General features: G+C 43.6%; 3 protein-coding genes across 3 annotated transcripts in view; all 3 read left to right on the forward strand.

Moving 5' to 3' along the window:
- Positions 1-764: 764 nt before the first annotated feature.
- LOC306748794 (putative thiopurine S-methyltransferase) lies at positions 765-5,376 on the forward strand. Its single transcript, XM_079232014.1, has 9 exons — positions 765-873; positions 2,523-2,645; positions 2,983-3,075; positions 3,535-3,667; positions 3,956-4,008; positions 4,319-4,393; positions 4,648-4,733; positions 4,887-4,931; positions 5,083-5,376. The coding sequence occupies exons 2-9, from the start codon at positions 2,548-2,550 to the stop codon at positions 5,199-5,201; spliced, it is 702 nt and encodes a 233-aa protein (XP_079088140.1). The 5' UTR covers positions 765-873; positions 2,523-2,547; the 3' UTR covers positions 5,202-5,376.
- Positions 5,377-6,452: 1,076 nt separating this feature from the next.
- On the forward strand, positions 6,453-11,681 carry LOC306748793 (putative thiopurine S-methyltransferase). Its single transcript, XM_079232013.1, has 9 exons — positions 6,453-6,520; positions 7,334-7,456; positions 7,794-7,886; positions 8,349-8,481; positions 10,384-10,436; positions 10,716-10,790; positions 11,045-11,130; positions 11,284-11,328; positions 11,465-11,681. The coding sequence occupies exons 1-9, from the start codon at positions 6,456-6,458 to the stop codon at positions 11,581-11,583; spliced, it is 792 nt and encodes a 263-aa protein (XP_079088139.1). The 5' UTR covers positions 6,453-6,455; the 3' UTR covers positions 11,584-11,681.
- Positions 11,682-20,054: 8,373 nt separating this feature from the next.
- sdc2 (syndecan 2) overlaps positions 20,055-22,213 on the forward strand; it is a 42,525-nt gene continuing 40,366 nt past the window's right edge. The window contains exon 1 of the mRNA XM_079232271.1: positions 20,055-20,640. Coding sequence (XP_079088397.1) covers positions 20,581-20,640 — 60 coding nt within the window. The 5' untranslated portion in view covers positions 20,055-20,580. The remainder of the gene's footprint in view (positions 20,641-22,213) is intronic.

The following is a 22,213-nucleotide window of genomic DNA, read 5'->3' on the forward strand; positions in this document are numbered from 1 at the left end:
TTACTCAACATCTGCTCGTCTCTTCTCCTTCAATAAAGCCTCGATAACACATAATTTGTGGCTGTTGATTTGAGAGGAGATTTAGAAAGCATTCCTGAAAACAAAAATGTTTTCAGTTATTTGGACTAGAAATATCAGTTGTTCTACACACAGTTTGGGTCTGAATATGAACTTTCTGTTGTACACACGTGCGTACGGTGCGTTTCCTAAACCAGTCTCTCCTGCATGTTGTCCAACTATCAGTGGCTCTACTTTCTAGTTCTCATTAAAGCAAACGTGTGAATCATTAATGAGAAATATCCCAATTGATGCACGTTCACTTGTTTGATTTTCTTTCTTTGAAATATTAAACCGTTTTTCCAAAATGGCAAAACTGGACTTATTCCACAAATAATTTGCGCGCAAATAATTTGTGGATTAAATCCACAGTTTTGCCATTTTGAATTTGTGACAAATTCCATTCTTCAAAGGTGACCAGTGTGCTTAGAGTGTCCAATTACCGAGAGGACCCAGGGGCGAGCGTTTTAAAAGGGAGCTCATGTTGTTAAGTCGGATACTGGTGTCTCCCATATTTCCTGCGACCGAGAACGCAGCACCAGGCTCCTCCCAAGCCAGAGGTAAAACAAGGGAGAATATCTGTGTTCAGTAAACCCAGGGTTTCGCCTCGTCAGGCAACGCGTTTCCGGATCTGTCGGCCGCCTGTACTTCCGCCACTCCGGCAGCGAGACGCGCAGGTCACCTGACACACTTTCTCCAGGACAAGGAAACCCCGCGGGAGTCCCCGCGTGTCGATAGGAACGGCTCGGCTGCGCTGTCAACACGGTCGGGCTGTGTGTCAGTGAACAAACATCAGCTGTCTTCCACCGGCCAAAGGTAACGCGACGCTCTTTTGGTTAGAACCGACAAAAAAAACATGCCGGAGTCAGGTTTTCTTTTCAAAGTACTTTGGCCGCTGTTATTGAGCCAAGTGCGCACTGAACGGGACGCCGTTACGCGCGCTGTATTTGAATGTCGTTGTTCGCGGCATTCATTTGTTTAGTTTACGTGATACAATACTTGTGTTGTGTCGCCCTTCAGGCACTTCCTCCTCGACGTCCGGTGGCTCGAGTGACTGTTAAGACAGGCTTTGTTTGAGTTTTTTCTAAAAGCTGGACCAGTTATTCCTGATGTGTACAATTATGCACGTGCTCACTCTTTTGCAAAGTGTCTGCATATTGTAGTGCACAGATGACTGGTTGTTATGTGTGTGTGACCTTTAGCCTCAGTCCCGTGTGCTCTGATTCTGTAATTATCTACCAGAAGAGTCCCAATATAACTACTAGGGGTGGGAATCACCAGAGATACCACGATATTATCACTATACTGCGATATATTGAGTATTGCCATTTATTACCTTTTTTCAACCGCAAACTGTCCCCAAAGGAAAACTTTGTCAACATATTTGATCGAATAAGATAACGTTTTCAATCTGTTCAACTCCCTTCAATAATGTTTATTGCAGCAAAATGGGATTGTCAAGCAGACAAACGGACCAACACTGTCATAAATGCTGCATGCACCTGATATAATACAGGTGTATAACCTGTATTATACACCTGCATTACAGTCTATATGGGGGCGTGGCTTATCTCTGTGCGAACAGTTATCATTTCCACCGTCCACCATGTAAATAACCACTCTTTCTGCTTTATACTTGTGCAAATCCCCAAAACTTCGGAACATCAAACGTCCTCGTCTCTGGGTTCATAATATTATCCGTAGGCGCACACAGATCGGTGCATTTCACCCACTTCTCCAGGAACTGCGTCGGGATGACGGCCGCTTCCAGCGCTAGAGTACCAGTAGCCAGTTTGATTTATGCTTTTTGTTTGTCTTTGACCAGCGCTGTGTCGCGAATGTTGTCCTGTGTTTCGTGCAACAGCTGTGTGAGCAGCGCCGCTACGAGTTAGAGGAAGTCCAGACATTTGATTTAAATGCGGACGACGCGTTTAAAATGTTTTTTTTCTCCGATGTCTCCATTCTACTTTTGACCAACTTCCTACCAATCATGCTGACCCGGGACCTCTGCTGACCTCACCAGAAAACAACACAGCACCATCTAGTGGACTGAAAAAGCAATTGATTGTATTATTCTAGGACCAAAACGTTTATAATTGATATAATAAAAGATCGATGCTTGACTTGATGCACTTCTGTGTATCGATGCAATATCGCCACGCAAAATATTGTGATACTATGCTGTATCAATTTTTTTTTCTTCCCTGCACGCCTAATGACTACCCTGCTTTTATAACCCTGCAAGCTCGTTAACGGCTCCTCCCCTTCCCTCCCCCATCTCCCTATCACCTCCTCTCTTCCCCATCACCTTGCACACATCCTGCAGCTCTTCTGTATGTGTCTATGTGCAGCAAGGTGTGGCTGTGTCAGGTGTGCACCCTCCTCCCTTTGCCTCCAGCCACACACATGAATGCTGTTCCCTCCATTAATTGCTGTCTCTCTGCTCTGTGTTCTCCTTCTTGTAGTTTGGGTCAAACAAGCCCGACCAGCATGCTGGCACCACAGGCGGATCGGGTCATGGCACTCGGAGAATGGGAGGAACGCTGGCAGGAGGACCGAATAGGTTTCCATCAGCCTCACGTGCACAAGTAAAGGCCCCGTCTCTGTGTCCGTCTCCTCCGGGTGGGATGAGGGAGAACTAAAGTCTTCCCAAATACATGTGTGATTTTGTGAACTGCAAATGCACGTTACCACTTCAGGGATCCCATTGAAATGTGAGAGAAGATGCTTTGTGAACACACTGAAAGGACCATCAACTCGGCTAGTTCAGTCTACACATCACCATCTCACTCAGAGATTGTATGTTTTTTAGTGTTTTTTCACAGGGTTGAGAAGTTTTAGAAAGTACCTTGAACAGTTAAAAATGCAAGTATGCAAGAAGTTTTGGTGTTTGCCGCTAATAGCTGCTGTCTTGTGTTTTGACAGGATGCTGGAGGACAACATCGATAAAGTTCTCTCTGGACGGACCGGAGTTCGCTTCTTCTTCCCTCTCTGTGGGAAAGCTGTAGATATGAAGTGGTATGAAAACGCATAATAAATCCAAAAAGGAAGATTGCATTTGTCACATTCACATTGTCAGTTCAGTCGGTATAATTTTCCCTCCAAGAAATGGCCTTTCCTAATAAAACATATGGAAGTCCATTTCCCCACTGTGATGAAAAAATAAAGATCCCGTATTCATTATAATGAGATAATATTTTTAATAAGGACTTAGCATCTCATAATTATGAGACACAAAGTCGTATTTTTTCGATGCAAAGTTATAATTATGAGATACTAAGTCATGATTATGAGAAAGTAAATCCTAATTATGACATACTAAGTCATAACTATGAGATGCTCAGTCATAATTATGTGATAGTATCACATTATACTGACTTACAGGATCTTTATCCTTTCCTCACAGTTATGGAAATGGACTTCCATAAAGATGTGTACACATCCTATGATAAAATCCTTTGTCTGTGTGAATCCCAGGCTAGCAGACATGGGCCATTCAGTGGTTGGAGTGGAGATATCTGAGAAGGCCATACAACAGTTCTTTACAGAGAACAACATGACGTACAGCGAGGAGCCGGTCCCTTCCTTACCCGGAGCAAAGCTTTACAAGGTACTCGTCCCCTGCCAGAGTGAGAATACTAGTGGTGTGTCTACACGGATAATGCAGCATCACTCTGCACGTCATGTCTTATTTGATCATAGCACGAGAAATACGTTTGTAGAGCAGCACAAGTAACTTTGACAAAAAATATGAATTTATGCTGTGACAAACTGTATGAATGGTAAGTATCTCATCAAGGTCCAATTAGTGCGTGGCCTTGCGTGTAGCTGTGAAAACATGTTGTATTCCAACAGATAAGGACACAACATGTTAACCCACGATGTCTCTTGTTTACAGAGCTCTGAGAGAAATATCTCCCTGTATCAATGTGACCTGTTCAACTTCTCCAGGTCGGTGAACTGATTGTGTTTTTAATCCTTTTGTTAAAAGATGTTGAACGGGCCCCTTTTCTCTCAGCAGCCATTTTGACACGTCATAACAGGGAGAACACGGGTGAAAAAAAGATAATTATGATCCTCTTCCATTTAGTATGTCGGAGTCATTCCAGTGGGTCAGCATGCACAATACAAAGGACCCTGACCCACCTGAATGAAACGGGGCAATTACACCTGTGTTTACCCTGCAATGGCAGTATGAAAAAAAAGGCATGTAACTTTGCACAGGTGAATGTTTAATACAAACTTTCCCCCCATTTCACAGTTCCATTGAGGGCCAGTTCGGGGCAATTTGGGACCGGGGCTCTCTAGTGGCCATCAACCCAAGAGACAGAGAAAAGTAAGACGAGAGAGGGAACCGCCCATTGAGATGTGATATTATTTTGTATTTTATTTTATTTTAAGGACTCAACATGGCAGATTAGTTTCACACATAACCTTCATTTGAATGCAATGACCCCAAATCAACTTGAAATTCAATTTAAACTCTCCTGAAACTATTCAATTGTGTAGTTTACATAACTATGAAAGTAACCGGCACAGTTTGGTAATATTCTGGAATAAAAACATTCTCTCTCTCGCTCAACACCACAGATATGCTGCTCTCATCATTTCTCTCATGGCCAAAGACTGCAGATACCTTCTGGACACTTTGTTGTACAATCCTGAATTGTATAAAGGTAACTGTCCATTTTGTGTGTGTCAAACACACACCGCGCACATGTGTCAGGTCACAGACCAAAAAATAATATGTTTTGCGGTTTAAAATGTTTTTTTTTTGTCTGAGTTGGATGGAAAATAAAAAGACATTTGTGACTGCATTCACCTTTCAGGTCCTCCTTTTATGGTGCCCGACGAGCAAGTAGCCATCTTGTTTGGTGAGTGTTGCTGAGAACAATCATGGCTGAGTGTGTTTCTGTGCCACTGTGAAACTATGAAGAGCCATAAAATTATGAACGGCACTACGGTACTGTAGAAAGTGGCTTGTAGATGCATGTTAGAAATTGAGTGTGCTTTCCTTTTCCTCAGGGAACAGCTGTGATGTGGAACAGCTGCATTCCTATGATGCCCTGACAGACAGACAGCGAGCCTGGAGCCTGGACTACCTGAATGAAAAAGTACACCTCATCACTCTCAAGAGCATTTAGAAACAAACGTGAGAGTTCAGGGATCTTAGAAAAGCAGATTTGGGGAATTGCTGACTCCCTTTCTTTTAATGCTTCATCATATTTTTGATACAGTTCCCTTTTGTGGAGGAAACGAGGTGCATTGAAATAAAATGACGAGAGAACTCCTAAAATCTGTTTTGAACTTGTGTCTTTTTATTCGATTGCTTTGAACTGGATTATAAAGTTTTGAATGTGTGCCATTTTATTTCTAATAAAATACCTAACAAAACAAAATGTACAACAAAGAAATGCAGAAAAAGGCACTTCTGTGTTGACTATTTTTTCCCATTAAACGTGTACAAAACAATCTATATGCTGAAATGTTGTAAGACGTAGTGCTGCACTCAAGTACGCTATGACATCACGGAAGTCGTCCTTTCAACACAAACACAAAAAACAGTATCTTACAGTGTTTCACAATTACTGTAACATACAGTTACATATTCACCTGCCGTATGTTAATTAACAGTTTAAAACTGTCAATGAACTATAACAGCACACTACTGTAATTTATCAATGTAGTACAGTATTTTCTGTGAAGTGGTTCAATGAGTAATGATCCATCTACATAATATTGTAGGTTAATGTGTCTGTTATTACGATAGAATAGTTTTATTATTCAAACCGCTCATTGCCTACGAGTAACGTTTGAGTGACAAGCCGTGACCGACTGCTCCTGAAGGGGACATTGGAGCCGAGGTAGAGTTACGACTATCACCCAACATTCAACGTCTCCAGTAGTGTTTTGTCTGCATGATTATTGAACTGTAAACATATCAGATAACGTTTGTTTTGGTTCTGTTTTGTTTCATCTGGTTGCTCTGTAGACGTTAACGTAAATAAAATTAATGAACAATTACAGTGTGAAGATGTAACGTTAGTAACCTAACTGGTGCTTTTATAGAACCATTAACTAGGATAGAGTATCAAAAGGGATAATGTGTGTTCAAGATGACCAGATGAAAACTTTATTCTCATAAATTGGGATAAACTCTTTTCCTCAACAGTGACCAGTGTGCTTATAATGTACAATTACCGTGAAGGTCCAGGGGCGAGCGTTTAAAAGGGAGCTCATGTTAAGTCAGATACTGGTGTCTCCCATGTTTCCCGTGACCAGGAATGCAGCACCAGGCTCCTCCCAAACCAGAGATCAAACAAGGGAGAGGATGATGATCTGTGGTCATTAAACCCAGGGTATCGGGACGCTCTTTTGGTTTGAAGCGACAGAAAAACATGCGGAACTCAGGTTTTCTTTTCAAAGTACTTTGGCCGCTGTTATTGAGCCGGGCTGCTGTTGGGTAAGTGCGCACTTAGCGGGACGCCGTTACGCGCGGCTGCTCATTAGCGGACGTATTAGAATGTCGTAGTTCGCGGCACTCATTTGTTTAGTTCAGTGGTTCTCAAATGGGGGTACGTGAGATTACAACAAGATATATTAAGAAAATAGCACCCATTCAAAAATCTTTTTTAAATAGTTATTTAATAAATATTCAATAAAATATAAGTGTAAATTCATGAAGAGAATTGTATATATTCTGTTGTGTATTACATCTTTTTTTCAACCCAAAATGATTTTGCAGGGGATACATCACTGAAAAAAAGGTTGAGAACCACTTTAGTTTACGTTGTAGAATATTTGTGCTGTGTCAGTCCTTCAGGCACTTCAGGCACCTCCTCGACATCCGGTTGCTCAAGTGACTGATAAGACAGGCTTTTTTAAATTTATTTTAAAAAGAAGCTGGACCAGTTATTCCTGATATGTACAATTATGCACGTTGTAGGGAACAGACTCGTTGTTATCTGTGTGTGACCTTTAACCTCAGTCCTGTGTGCTTTGATTCTGTAATTATCTTCCAGGCCACAAGAGTGGTGGACCAATGTAACGGCCCTGCTTTTGTAACCCTGCAAGCTTGTTAACACCCCCCCCCCCCCCCCCCTCTCTCCTCCCCATCACCATGCACACATCCTGCAGCTCTTCTGTATGTGTCTATGTGCAGCAAGGTGTGGCTGTGTCAGGTGTGCACCCGCCTCCCTTTGCCTCCAGCCACACACATGAATGCTGTTCCCTCCATTAATTGCTGTCTCTCTGCTCTGTGTTCTCCTTCTTGTAGTTTGGGTCAAACAAACACGACCAGCATGCTGGCACCGCAGGCGGATCGGGTCATGGCACTCGGAGAATGGGAGGAACAATGGCAGGAGGACCGAATAACTTTCCATCAGCCTCACGTGCACAAGTAAAGGCCCCGTCTCTGTATCCGTCTCCTCCGGGTGGGATGAGGGAGAACTAAAGTCTTCCCAAATGCATGTGTGATTTTGTGAACTGCAAATGCACGTTACCACTTCAGGGATCCCATTGAAATGTGAGAGAAGATGCTTTGTGAACACACTGAAAGGACCATCAACTCGGCTAGTTCAGTCTACACATCACCATCTCACTCAGAGATTGTATGTTTTTTAGTGTTTTTTCACAGGGTTGAGAAGTTTTAGAAAGTACCTTGAACAGTTAAAAACGCAAGTATGCAAGAAGTTCTGGTGTTTGCCGCTAATAGCTGCTGTCTTGTGTTTTGACAGGATGCTGGAGGACAACATCGATAAAGTTCTCTCTGGGCGGACCGGAGTTCGCTTCTTCTTCCCTCTCTGTGGCAAAGCTGTAGATATGAAGTGGTATGAAAACACATAATAAATCCAAAAAGGAAGATTGCACATGCATGTAACATTTACATTGTCATTTCAGTCGGTATAATTTTCCCTAAGAAAAATGGCCTTTCCTATTAAAACATATGGAGGTCCATTTCCCCACTGTGATGAAAACATAAATATCCTGTATTCATTATAATGAGATACAATCTTTAATAATGACTTGGCATCTCATAATTATGAGACACAAAGTTTTAATTATTCGATGCAAAGTTATAATTATGAGATACTAAGTCATGATTATGAGAAAGTAAATCATAATTATGACATACTAAGTCATAACTATGAGATGCTCAGTCATAATTATGTGATAGTATCACATTATACTGACTTACAGGATCTTTATGCTTTCATCACAGTAATGGATACATCTTCCAAAAAGATGTATACACGTCCTATGATAAAATCCTTTGTCTGTGTGAATCCCAGGCTAGCAGACATGGGCCATTCAGTGGTTGGAGTGGAGATATCTGAGAAGGCCATACAACAGTTCTTTACAGAGAACAACATGACGTACAGCGAGGAGCCGGTCCCTTCCTTACCCGGAGCAAAGCTTTACAAGGTACTCGTCCCCTGCCAGAGTGAGAATACTAGTGGTGTGTCTACACAGAACTTGGCACATCGATTTCTCCACCCACAACCACGGCCACACCCTCGACCTGGTCTGCACCACAGGACTCCCCATCAATCACCTCTCTGGCTCTGACCTCACCATCTCCGACCACCTAGCCATCATCATGGACATTGACATACCCATCCCAGAACCCAAACAGACGCGCACCATGACCCGCCGTAGTATCAAGTCCATCTGCCCCTCATCCCTGTCAGCCTGTCACTGTCTCTGCAAAACTCTCCACCCTCCAGCCCTCGTTTAGCCCCTCCCCCAAATACCTGGTCAACCTCTACAATAACACACTGTCCTCCTGCCTCGATCAGCTCGCCCCTCTCAAAACCAGAACTGTCTCTTTCACCCACACTGCCCCCTGGCTCACACCTGGACTCCAACTCATGAAATCCCTTAAATGCCGACTAGAGCGAGTCTGGACTCCAACCAACTGTATGAACCTTTTCAATCCGGATTAAGGTCGCATCACAGCACAGAAACAACCCTAATCAAAGTCACCAATGACCTCCTCCTCTCCTCTGATGACCACTCCCTCAAAATCCTCATCCTACTGAATCTCAGTGCAGCTTTTGACACCATCAACCACTCCATCCTCCACTGCCGTCTTAAGTCCTCCCTCCACATCACGGACACAGCCCTCTCCTGGTCCAAGTCATACCTCTCCGACCGCCAACATTTCATTATCATCAATAAATCCAAGTCTGGCACAGCCCCAGTCCCTCAAGGTGTCCCCCAAGGTTCAGTACTCGGCCCCCTCCTCTTCATTCTCTACTTGCTCCCCCTTGGCAACATCATACGCCACCACGGTCTCCACTTCCACCGCTACGCCGACAACACACAGCTCTACATCTCCACCAAATCCATCACACCCACTACCTACTCCACCATCAGCAACTGCCTCACATATATAAAGACCTGGATGCAAGCCAACTTCCTCAAACTCAACAGCGACAAATCTGAAATCCTCATCATCGGCCCTGAATCACTAAACAAATAGCACCACAACTTCTCCCTCTACATCGATGGCCCGACTGTTCCTGCCTCCACACGTCTGTAACCTTAGTGTCATCTTTGATCCAACCCTTTCCTTTGAACGCCACGTCATGCACATCACGAAAACCGCCTTCTTTCATCTCAAAAACATCGCCCGTCTACACCCCTCCTTCTCCTCCTCTGCTGCACTCATCCAGGCCTTCATCACCTCTCGGCTGGACTACTGCAACAGCATCCTGTATGGCACATCCACCAAAACCATTAACAATCTACAATACATCCAGAATTCAGCTGCCCGTCTCTTCTCACTCCCGCACCAGAGTGCACATCACCCCAGTCCTTCAAAACCTCCACTGGCTCACCATACAGCAAAGAATCCAGTTCAAGATTCTCCTCATCACCTACAAAACCCTTCACAACCCTCAACACCTTCACACCTCTCTGACCTCCTGCACCGACACGCTCCCACCCGTAACCTCAGATCCGCAGGCGCCAACCTCCTTACCGCCCACTCTGTCCGATGATCGGACCTGGGGGGCGGGGCCTTCTCTATTGCTGCCCCCTCCCTCTGTAACTCTCTCCCCCAGCACCTCAGACATTCTCCATCACTCACCACTTTCAAAACGGCACTTGAAACCCATTTATTTAAAGCTGCTTTTAAACTGTGATACTATTTTTCTTTCACCATTGTTATCTTTCTCGTTTTATTGCTGCATTTATTGTTTGTCTTTACCATGTAAAGTGCCTTGAATGCCTTTTTTAAAGCGCTATACAAATAAAATGTAGTATTATTATTCCCACGGATAAGGACACAAAATGTTAATCCACGTCGTCTCTGTTCCACAGAGCTCTGAGAGAAATATCTCCCTGTATCAATGTGACCTGTTCAACTTCTCCAGGTCGGTGAACTGATTGTGTTTTTAATCCTTTTGTTAAAATACGTTGAACAGGCCTCTTTTATCAGCAGCCATTTTGACACGTCATAGCAGGGAGAACACGGGTGAGAACATGATAATTATGATCCTCTTCTATTTAGTGTGTCAGTCATTCCATACCTGAATTAAACCGGGCAATTACACCTGTGTTTACCCTGCAATGGCAGTATGAAAAAAAAAAAAAAAAGGCATGTAACTTTGCACAGGTGAATGTTTAATACAAACTTTTCCCCCATTTCACAGTTCCATTGAAGGCCAGTTCGGGGCAATTTGGGACCGGGGCTCTCTAGTGGCCATCAACCCAAGAGACAGAGAAAAGTAAGACGAGAGAGGGAACCGCCCATTGAGATGTGATATTATTTTGTATTTTATTTTATTTTAAGGACTCAACATGGCAGATTGGTTTCACACATAACCTTCATTTGAATGCGATGACCCCAAATCAACTTGAAATTCAATTTAAACTCTTCTGAAACTATTCAATTGTGCAGTTTACATAACTATGAAAGTAACCGGCACAGTTTGGTAATATTCTGGAATAAAAACATTCTCTCTCTCTCTCAACACCACAGATATGCTGCTCTCATCATTTCTCTCATGGCCAAAGACTGCAGATACCTTTTGGACACTTTGTTGTACAATCCTGAATTGTATAAAGGTAACTGTCCATTTTGTGTGTGTCAAACACACACCGCGCACATGTGTATGGCCACAGACCAAAAAATAATGTGTTTTGCGGTTTAAAATGTTTTTTTTTTGTCTGAGTTGGATGGAAAATAAAAAGACATTTGTGACTGCATTCACCTTTCAGGTCCTCCTTTTATGGTGCCCGACGAGCAAGTAGCCATCTTGTTTGGTGAGTGTTGCTGAGAACAATCATGGCTGAGTGTGTTTCTGTGCCACTGTGAAACTATGAAGAGCCATAAAATTATGAACGGCACTACGGTACTGTAGAAAGTGGCTCAAATTGAGTGTGCTTTCCTTTTCCTTAGGGAACAGCTGTGATGTGGAACAGCTGCATTCGTTCAATGCCCTGACAGACAGACAGCGAGCCTGGGGCCTGGACTACCTGACTGAAAAAGTACACCTCATCACTCTCAAGAGCATTTAGAAACTAACGTGAGAGTTCAGGGATCTTAGAAAAGCAGATTCCGGGTCCTCTTTACAGTTCCCTTTTGTGGAGAAAATGAGGTGCATTGAAATAAATGACTAGAGAACTCCTAAAAACTGTTTTGAACTTGTGTCTTTCTATTCGATCGCTAAGTTCTGGATCATAAAGTTTTGAATGTGTGGCACTTATAATAAAATACCTAAAAAATTAATTAAAAAATAACTGAATTTACAACAAAGAAATGCAAAAAAAACAAATGTAAGATATAAACTCAGACATCGAAGCAAACAAAGAGCGAAAAGGCACTTCTGGCCTTCAGCTGCACAAACATACAACTGTGTGGGATGAAATTTAAGTCGTCCTTTCAACACAAAGTGTTTTTGACAGATCCTTTTACCGGCTGCAGTCGACACTTACCTGCAGGTCGACCCCCAGTTTCAGCATGGCAGCGACCTCCGCACTGATCTGCCTCCATTATTGTCCTGAAATATCACAAAGAGTTAAAAGATGAGAGAGAACCGTGATTCATCCACAATACATTAAAGAGAGAGTTGAATGCAGCAGGTTCCAAATGCCCCTTGGCCACGTTTCTCCCGCTTTTCGGTTTGAAATCCCTTCAAACGGAAAAAATTAAAAAGCACTACCGGTTTTTCGTCTGAATCAAAAAAACAAAAATACGAGAGAACCAAACTCAAATAACGAGCTGATTTAGTTTTTTGCAAATCCTTCTTTTGTTTTTATCTTCTGAAGAAAAGCACGCAGGTGACCCGGAAGTACGAGAAGAGCAGAGTCTTTGTGAGGAGACGCAGAGTAAAGGTGTTTACCATTTCTACCACTAGATGGCAGCATAAGTGTATTTAAACTATACATTTAGTTATATTTACCTGTGTCTTTGGTCTAGGTTAGTGATGCAGACGTATTTAATGCTGTTCATTTTCTCTGATATTTAATATTCATGGTTCATTTGCAACCTAGTTATATACATCATGCATTTACTTATTAAATTTGTGTTATTTTAGGACCAAACATTCCTACATGGAAGTGTGAGCACTGTTGATCACAAGGCAATACATAATGCCATTTAAAAAAGAAAGAGACAGTTGTGTTATTCTTACCTGTGCTTCCCATTTGTACCTTCATTACTATATCATCACTGCACCATCATCACTGTTACTGTCATACACATTCAACATCTAACCTGTTCTGTTATAACTCTGCTGTGTTAAGCTACAGACTGATACTGGTCGGAGTTGACTATAGGAGTTATTGTATAAGACTGAAACATGGAGAGCACAGCTAGTAAAGAAGTGCTGGTATCTGCTTAGTTATGATTTTAAATAAACTGAAGCTGATCAATAAAATCATCAATCAAGTATGAATTTAAGTTTAGGACTATTTTTTTAAGATCATTTCTCAAATCAACACTATTAAGAAGCCTTCAGAGAAATGCTTTCATCAAAGTCATCTCCACGGCTCACTGATTAAAAAGCTGCAAACATGAAGCCATGGTGAGCTATATTAGTGACTGTAGCTCAGGGGGATGAATGGCTGTCCCGTCACTGAAAGGCAGCCGGTTTGATCCCCAGTCCCCCCATAGCTCCCATGTCCAAGTGTCCCTGAGCAAGACACTGAACCCCCAGCTGCTCCCCGGGACGCCTCACAGGGCATCCCAACCAGGGATGGGTCAAATGTGGAGGAGAATTTCCCCAAAGGATAATTTATTTAGTTTTCCTTCTTTCTTAAAGGTCAAAGGTCAAACTCTGGTTTAAACTTGCAGCGTTGGATTATCAGGTATTTTTTAACAACAAAGTGATAAGTCTGGCTACGAAATGTAACGAGCAGGAAATGAACAGCAGCGTTCCCTTCAGATCATATTATCATTCTTAACAAACCATTTTTTACTGGTATATTAATGCTCTGAATATTAACAACCTTTAACCTTTGATACCGACTCCAAGAGTGTGTTTTGTTCTCAGGTCTCTCTCGAAAATGTTTTGCTCTCAATAAAGCATATGTCCTGTTGAAATATTGAAATACAGTCACGCAACAAACGGGTCCTGAACATAAATGTTGGACTTGGCTCGCTAAAAATAATCATGTCGTACGATCAGGATCCTTCAATGTGCTACAAAAGTACTAACCTCTTCAAATGAAATGCAAAAGAGCCGCTTCGATGACTCCACCGACCAATTGACTCGATGCATTTGACCCGTAGCTGACCTGAAAATGTCTTCCCTGTCTAAAGCAGCATGTTGAAGCATCTGAAACTGCACTGCCTCATCTGCACAGAAAAAAGAAACCCAGAGGCCTTCAGCTGGTCAGCGGTTCACCATCTGTGAATACAGACGGCGTGTGAGCAGAACAGAGCGACATTGAGCGCTGGCTGTGCCTGGTGGCCTTAATGAATCGCTTAACGGAGGAGATGTTGACTCAACACAGGTGCTTTGCTTTGACAGGCTCCCCATGGTATTTATTTAGCCAGGTGGGTGGAGAGGGAGAGAAATATCACGCCAACAAGCAGGAGGCCGCTCTGTATACGTGACCTTTTTCTTTTGAGGACAAAAATAGCTGTTGTGACCTTTTACAAACACTGAAGAATACAAGTGGCTGTGAGGAAGAACGCTCGTTGAGTGTTCATTCAACGGATGCTTGGAACAAAAAGGATGAATGTGTAGTTATGGAATTAGGGAAAGAATTAAATGGAGTCACCCCCAGGTGTCACTCCTCACTCTTCACCCTCTTTTCTTTCCCCCTCATCCACGTGTTTCTAGTGCTTGTACAGCTTCTTCTGTCATTTTGTTGTTGCTGTAAACAGCTGCCTGCTGCTGCCCGAAAAAACATTTCTGATGAGAGTGATGAAGCAAAACAGTAAAGAAGCCAAACCCTGAAAAACAAAACAATAAGCTGGAAAAAGCTGGAAAGCTCCGGAGAGCTGAGGGCAACTGCAGAGTGAGGTAATCACTCTCCAGTGGGCTCATCACTGCCAGAGACAGCGCTTGTGTACGCTGGAGCAAAAAATATAAAAAGCAAAACTCTTGTCTTCACTCCCAGTTTTCACGAGTTGAAAAATAAGATTTTTTTTTCTCTCAAATTGTTTTGACAAAGTTGCTCAAAAGATATCTATGTTAGTGTGCATTTTCTTCTTTGCCAAGACAACCCGTTCACCCGAGAGGTTTTAAACGGCCCGATTGTAACACAGGTGGGTTGTGTTGTTCATATTATCACACAACACAATGCCACAGATGTTTTGAAGGAGCCATTGGAATGCGTGTACTGTGTACAGTCATTTTCACGTGTCATTTACAGAGTAAACACAGGTGCAATTAATTACGGCCCTGTTCCATTTAGGTGAGCCTGGTATTGTGCACGCGGTGACACGCCCGGGACCGTCATTCATTTTACCAACGGCTGCTGTGTAAATGGACCACTGAATGTTCAGTTCAGGGCCACAAGCAGCCTCTTAATGTCGTTTTCTAAAGATTTGGCAGTACATCCGACCAGCCGGCCTCATAACCGCAGACCGCCGGCCTGTTGGACCTCCACACCCGGCTTCTTCACCTGCAAGACCGTCTGAGCACAGCCACCTGGGCAGCGGACGCAGCTGTTGGTCTGCGCAGCCAAATCATTTACGCACAGACTGTCAGAAAAATCCCCGTCTCATGGACCCTGACAGTCGTGGGCAAATGCTCAACGTCGATGGCGTCTGGCACTTTGGAGCGACTGTTCTTCTCACGGATTAACTCCATGTCACCAATATGCTAAAACATGCATATCTGTGGCCCTATTATGTGAAATGCACAGTGCACAGACCCTGATGAATGCATTTTGTTCAAGGCCCGTAATTGGGATCAGCTCGAGGTACACCTGTGTTACAATCATCATCCATCTTCATATGCAACACCTCTCAGGGGAATGGACTCTCATGGCAAAGGAGGAACGCCCACTAACAGAGATTTTAACAAATGCGTAAACATAATTTAGGAGGAATCGGACGTTTTTGTTGGCATGGATAACCTCTTGGACTTTTTTTATTTCAACTTGGTGGAAATGGAACCTCTAAATGAATACGAATATGGATGCGGATAGATTCTAGCTTCGTCCGATAAGACAACCTGTCTCAAGTTGCTTTTTTTCTGACGCAAGATTGGCAGTTGTCTGAGGCGGAGGAGGCCTGGCGCTTGTTTCCTGCCGTCAGGCCGAGACCAAACAATCAAAAGCTCGGCTGGGAACCCGCTCTCCTCCTGAGGTGTGGATGCACACTACAACAACATGATTTGGAGCAGCGTCAGCGCCGCCTCCAGCTGTCTCGCAGACATTGAACAGATTATAATGGAGGGGAAAGAAAGAAAGAAACATTACACTATATATATTGTTTTTTTTTTGTATTTGCACCTGGATATTGAGGATTTTGGCTATTGGAGCAGCTTTCCTGATGATTTAGTACTGGGTTTTTAAGTTTCCGCCATTAGAACTTTAGGTATGTATGACACAATGACATATGTGACGAATGTCTCCTTTTGCTTATACAGCTGTTGTCTCTGCGTGATTGAACTAGTGCATGAACAGATCTTATGTGAACATTCTGGTGGAAGTAATGGTGTAAAATATGTACAATGAAAGTTCATAAGGTCACTAAAGCTCTTATTTTAACACTCGGTGTTTCCTACAGTATATCTTTGCATGGTTCCCTTGGGTGTTCATATACAATACATTTATTAAAATTGTTTGCAACCTGCTCCTCGATTTGACTCTCAAAGAAAAAAAAACTCAGAGAAACACAGCACTGATAAACCACAGGCTTCTCAAGTGGGTTTTTCACATGAATAGGTGCTTGACTTCTTCACCAGCCACTTAATGATTTTTAAAAGCTGATTTTATTATATATGCTGTATACTGTATATATTACGTAATCTGCCATAACATCTACTATGCACGTGCAGCAGAAAAACACGCTGAAAGCTCCATTAGGCTGCACTTTCAGTCGAGTCCTACATGACCCTAGTTTGATTGTGTGTTCATGAAACTGCTAATAATTACCGGTGAATTTATTTGTGGGTGTTTTCCCTCCTGCTTGTTTTGGTTCAACTTCTTATAAATCAGTAACTAGTATGAGAAACTGAACACTATTGCGCAGTAATACTCAGTGTCAGCAGCGTTCCCCTGGGGTCATATTGTGTTAAAGAGCGCTCGGTCTCGTTTTTAGCCGCGTAATCTCAGATTTCACACGTAATGAGAATCTTTATTCCCATCTAACCAGGTCGTTAATCAACTGAAAGAGTCGGATGATACCCACATATGCGATTGTGCTTATTTCATGTGTGTGTTTTTTGTGCAACAGTGAAATAGAAAAAAAATGACTTTGAGGTTGTTTGTATTTCTCTTTAAAATCCATCCAAGCCAATGAGACAATTCAACACCCTGATACCCCTGTGGGGGGAACAGACTGATGGTGACCATGAAGCCAAAACAAGTGACGGTAATACACTGAGGATCATTCTGGTCCGAGGTAGCAGGTCCTCCGTGGGATCTTGTCTGTGGAATTTTCATTGGCAAAAAAGGCAGACATTGCATGAGCATCGCAGTCTTCCAGATGCGTTCCCCCGACACGGCCCAGAGGTCACAAACACACACACACACACACACACACACACACACACACACACACACACACACACACACACACACACACACACACACAACATATTTGTTGGGATATGTTTCTGAATTTAAATCAGTTTATTATTTGCCAGCTGGTGGTGCTGTTGAATAAAATATACATAACAACTTTGAAGGTCCACACTTTCTATAGAGTCTGAGCATATATATATATATGTGTGTGTGCATAATTCACATTACAAAAATGAAGGACGTCCAGCACATTGCATTGCATAATTCTCATTGGATAATATCTATTTGGAAAATCTAATTCACACAGTTTGTCATCCATATCAGTGGTCTTTTTTCTTCTTCTTCTTTTTTCTAAATTTAGATTGTTGAAGGTGTCCCTTTGGACCATTGAGTCATTGTATGTCCTTGTGCTGCTTCACAACAGGCTGACAGTGACATAACACACACACACACACACACACACACACCGCTCTCTGGCGAGGCTTGGTAGCAGAAGGGGCTTTGCCGTCACCCTAATTGGCTGCGTAATCTGGGCCACCAGGAGTAGAGTTAAGCCCTCTGAGGAGGAGAAGAGGATGCCTGGGAATCTCGTGCAGCACAGAGTGGGGGGATGGGTCACAAGTTGTAGTCTTAACTGGGTTTTAAAAAAAATTCTAAGTGCTTTCGGTTCAAATGTGCACTGTTACACGCCTCAAAACTATGAAATATAGCTCTCCCGTTGGGTCCAGGTATTTCTGGTGTCACTTCGTTGCCAACCTTGAGCGAATAGTTGCTGAGAACTAAGATTGGTACACTCACAAGTTTATATGTTAGCGTAGTTTAAGCATGAAGACCAGATTCATACAAAATTCCTAAACGTGTAAAAAACAACAACTACATTTTGCAGTTTTAGGGGCCTTTGTGCCAGACTACTGGTTGCCCGGGACCCAGGACGCCAAAAGAAGAGGATGTCCCGTAAATGTTGCCTCATAATGCTTATTTTTTATTTTTTATTACTTTGACAGTTTTTGTGCAGATTGAATGAACAAAGAAGATCTGACGTGTTGTGAGCTTTAGAAAGGGATGCTGGTCAGTGGATTGAGTGACCTTTTGGAGCAACTAGCTCTCTCCCCTGTTTTCAGTCTTTATTCTAGACTACCGAAACAAACAACTATAACGTTGCCCTTTGGACACCTCTGTATGTAAAAGTGTGTGCCTTCTGGTTGGGTTGCCAATCACCTGTGATGTGGATGTTTCAAGAGTAAATACAGCTGGATTCCATTCCATGTAAACTCTCAAAAGACCATTCCCAAATGACGATTCACTCTTGCATGCATAATATTCCCGTTAATCGGTCGGAAAAGATTTAAATTGCCTTTTAAAAATCCCCTAAAGTGTTTTAGTTTTTCCAGCCCCGACAGTCATTAGCGAAGCTGTGGTTGGACTCAGCAGTTCGGTGGAGCATGACGTCCGTCAGAGAGCACCAATCCCACTTCTGCCAAAAGTCTTTCGGACACAAGTTAAAGATTTTTGCGGCACAATCACGCCGACCGCGTTGGAGTCACCTCGTGTCTGCAGGACTGACTTGCAAAATGTGTGGCGAAGGAATTTAGTTTGGCAGTGTACTTGTGATCGTGGGGGGGGGGGGGGGGGGGGGGGGGGGGGGTGTTGGAGGGTTCACTGTGCACAAAGGGCAGACTGTTATTGGGTGGGATTAGTGGTTCTGGGAAAAAAAACGCTGTTTGCTCTGTTCTGGATGGATTTCTAGTGATGTGGAAATTCACTGCGAGGTGGAAGACACAGTGTGCTACAGCGGGTTAGACGTTGGTGCAGCATTTAAAGTCTGCTATTACACATTTATTTCCTTAAACTAATTGAATAATTTCTAAATTGCCTCTTAAAATCTGGCACTAGTTGCACATGTTTTAGAGTGTGAAGCATAAACAGACTTTTTACACAGACTTTGGAGACAGAGCTTCATGAAGCTAGTGGGGTTCTTCAGAGAGAGGACATTGAGGACTTTGAAGCTTGAGGCAGCTCTAGCTGTGATGTAGGAGTTTGTGTTCATCTTTTACACAAAAAATAAACAAAAAATAACTCAGACTGGCCAAATGTAAATGCTCAAATCAGTGTCAAACTACCCATGCTCACACCTGAGTACAAATGAAGTCTGTGCAATAAAAAGAAAAAGAAAAAAGATGACGATTATGGATTGGGGGAGGTATTAATTTACACCAGCAGGGGGAGACTTTGCCCATAAATAGCTGGACTCAGTGGGACTGGTGGGTGGGCTTCCTATAGTCATACAACTGATGGAACTCTTTTTAGTGTAAACTCCATCTCTATTGTGCACGTGCTGCCAACAGGATGTCGTGTGTTCTAACTCATAGCATGTATAAAGACCGGCGCATTGATTTCACGTCATACAGCAGCCGCAGCCTAATCCGATGTGTTCACATAGTACCGGAGCTGCATAATAAACGCGAGACTTGATTGCAATTTAGTGCAGTGACTGAGTGAAAGTGTGGAATCCTCATTAGGGCGGGTGCAATTAATGATCGTTATCAAAACGGGGGAGATAAATGTCCCAATTAGTGTGTTATCCGACCTCCCCTAGGAGCGAAACATAATAATAATACAACAATTAATCTCTATGAGGATTTACAGCAAGCCAATTGGTTGGTTATGATTGCAACGTAATTATTTACTTCCTTTTTTGTGTGTGTTTGGGGGGGGACTACTTTGTCGCAAGTTCTCTCTCCGTCTCGCGGTGACATGGCCGAGGAGAGCGCACGCGCTCGCCATGAGCGTCAGTCGTGCTCGCGCTTTTCTCGTCGTTATTCTCAAGTGAGCGCCGAGGGAGAGAGGAGAGCGAGGAGCGAGGCGTCTCGTGCCGGATTTTCGCTGACACAAGGCGCGCGTGGGGGGGAGGGAGAGACTTTGCAATTACGCCGTGGTTATTTGTGTATCTCTTTTTTGTTTCGGTGGGGGGTTGTTGTCAGATTTACGCTTTAAAAAGGAAGAAGAAAGAAGTGCCAGAGAGAGAGAGAGAGAGAGAGAGAGAGAGAGAGAGAGAGAGAGAGAGAGAGAGAGAGAGAGAGAGAGAGAGAGAGAGAGCGCGTGAGGGAGGTGAGGGGGGAGGAATAACCAAAACGCAACACGTATCCGGTGGGATCCCACTCCTGAGAGAGAGAGAGAGAGAGAGAGAGAGAGAGAGAGAGAGAGAGAGAGAGAGAGAGAGCGAGAGAGAGAGAGAGAGCGAGAGAGAGAGGCGGCAGGAGTTGGAGCGAAGGGTGCGAGGAGAGGAAAAAGAGAAGGGAGAGAGACGAACATTTTTTTTGGGACATTTCGCTCGCAACAACGCGGTTTGCAAATTAACAGAGAGGAATAATGAGGAACGTGTGGATAATTTTGACCCTCGGGCTGACCGTCTTCCTATCCGGGGAAAGGGTAAGTTTTCATTTTTTGAAGCAAACTTTAAAACGGGCTGTGTGTGTGGGGGTCCACTTACGGACCACTCGCTGCTTTTTTTAAAAGGGGTTGTTTGTTGTTGTTAACGGGATATGATGGAATAAACCAGTCCAGTCTTCACCCGTTCTCTGCGTGTGAGCCGGGCAGCCGCTGCTCTGGGAAATCACACCCGGACAACGACATCACGCAGCGGGGCGAGCTCAAAGTTGAGCCCGTGGAGGTGGACGTGTTTTCTGTGTGTGTGTGTGTGTGTCCAGCGTGGAGCTGTACTTTAAAGAGGACCTTTCTCTGTGGATGAAGTTTATTCGACGAGCTGTATTTTCTTCTTCTTTTCTTTCCCCTCTCGCTTAAACGTCTCAGTTCCGATGCGGCGTGTGACGTAACTCCGGTAAAAACGCACGTTTTAGAGGGAGAAATAATGGAACTTTTGACGTGGAAGAGAGAGAGAGAGAGACTGATAGACGGATGAGCACGGGGCGCCTTCGCGGCGCGCGAGCGTCACAGCCGTGCGTGCGCGCGCACAGCAGGGATTTGTTGTCGTGTGATGTTGGTTCCCATGTGACAGCTCCGTGGACAGGTCCGTGCTCACCGAAATAAATGCATCATGCAGTAGATGTCCATATTATTGGAGCCATTCCAGATTAAAAATAGCATTGAGTAGGTCGGGCGTTTTATATTAATATTGCACTATTCCAACTTTGTTTTATTTGCCTCTAGGTTTAAACCAACACATTGATGCTTTTTTCTTGATTTTGGTTTTTAAATCCTAGACAGCGTTGAGCTTCCTAGCTGTGTGCGTGCGTGTGCGTGTGTGTGCCAGCCTGCGAATTGGCCGGGGCCCGTCGGAATGACAGATTTTGGCACTTCAGCGTGCAGCCCCTGTCATCATTGTCCCCTCCTGTTGTTTCTCTGTGGGTTGCGACTTGTCGCTTGGCGCAGGGCCGCCTCCTCTGATGAGCTGATTCAGACTCTGTTGGGTTTATTTCTTTCATGAGTACTTTTTAGTACACGCTTTCTATGATCTCTTTTTTTTTTTTTATGATCTTTTTTTTTCTCACCAGGGCTGTACTTGTGCGCACAACAATAAAGTTATTTATTGAACTCTCATCTATAGTCGCATGCACATGAGGTGGGCTCCCAAGTATACACGGGGTGACCATGGGATGGGTTCAGGGTGCAGCGTCCCACCACAATTAAGAGAGGCAGCGGTTGGTTTGCAGTACAAACAGGATCGAGGGATACTGTCCTGGTCACATGTAGAGTATAATATCCCACACGCAAAATATGAGATAATCCATAACAGGAACATGACCCGATTGACCATCGTCATAGATGATTTACACAGACCAATCATACACACACACACACACACACACACACACACACACACACACACACTTTAACCTGATCAATATCTCTACCTCTCCTTTATCGGCGTCCCCCGAAGGCCTCACTGGAATTTGACAGGGGGGGGCATTGATTCTCAATATTGGCGCTGGTGTTGAGTGGTTGATAACCTGCTTTAGGCGCATCTGTCTGCCTTTTAATTACC

Source organism: Taurulus bubalis, assembly GCF_910589615.1.
Source record: "Taurulus bubalis genome assembly, chromosome: 16".
Lineage (NCBI taxonomy): Eukaryota > Metazoa > Chordata > Actinopteri > Perciformes > Cottidae > Taurulus > Taurulus bubalis.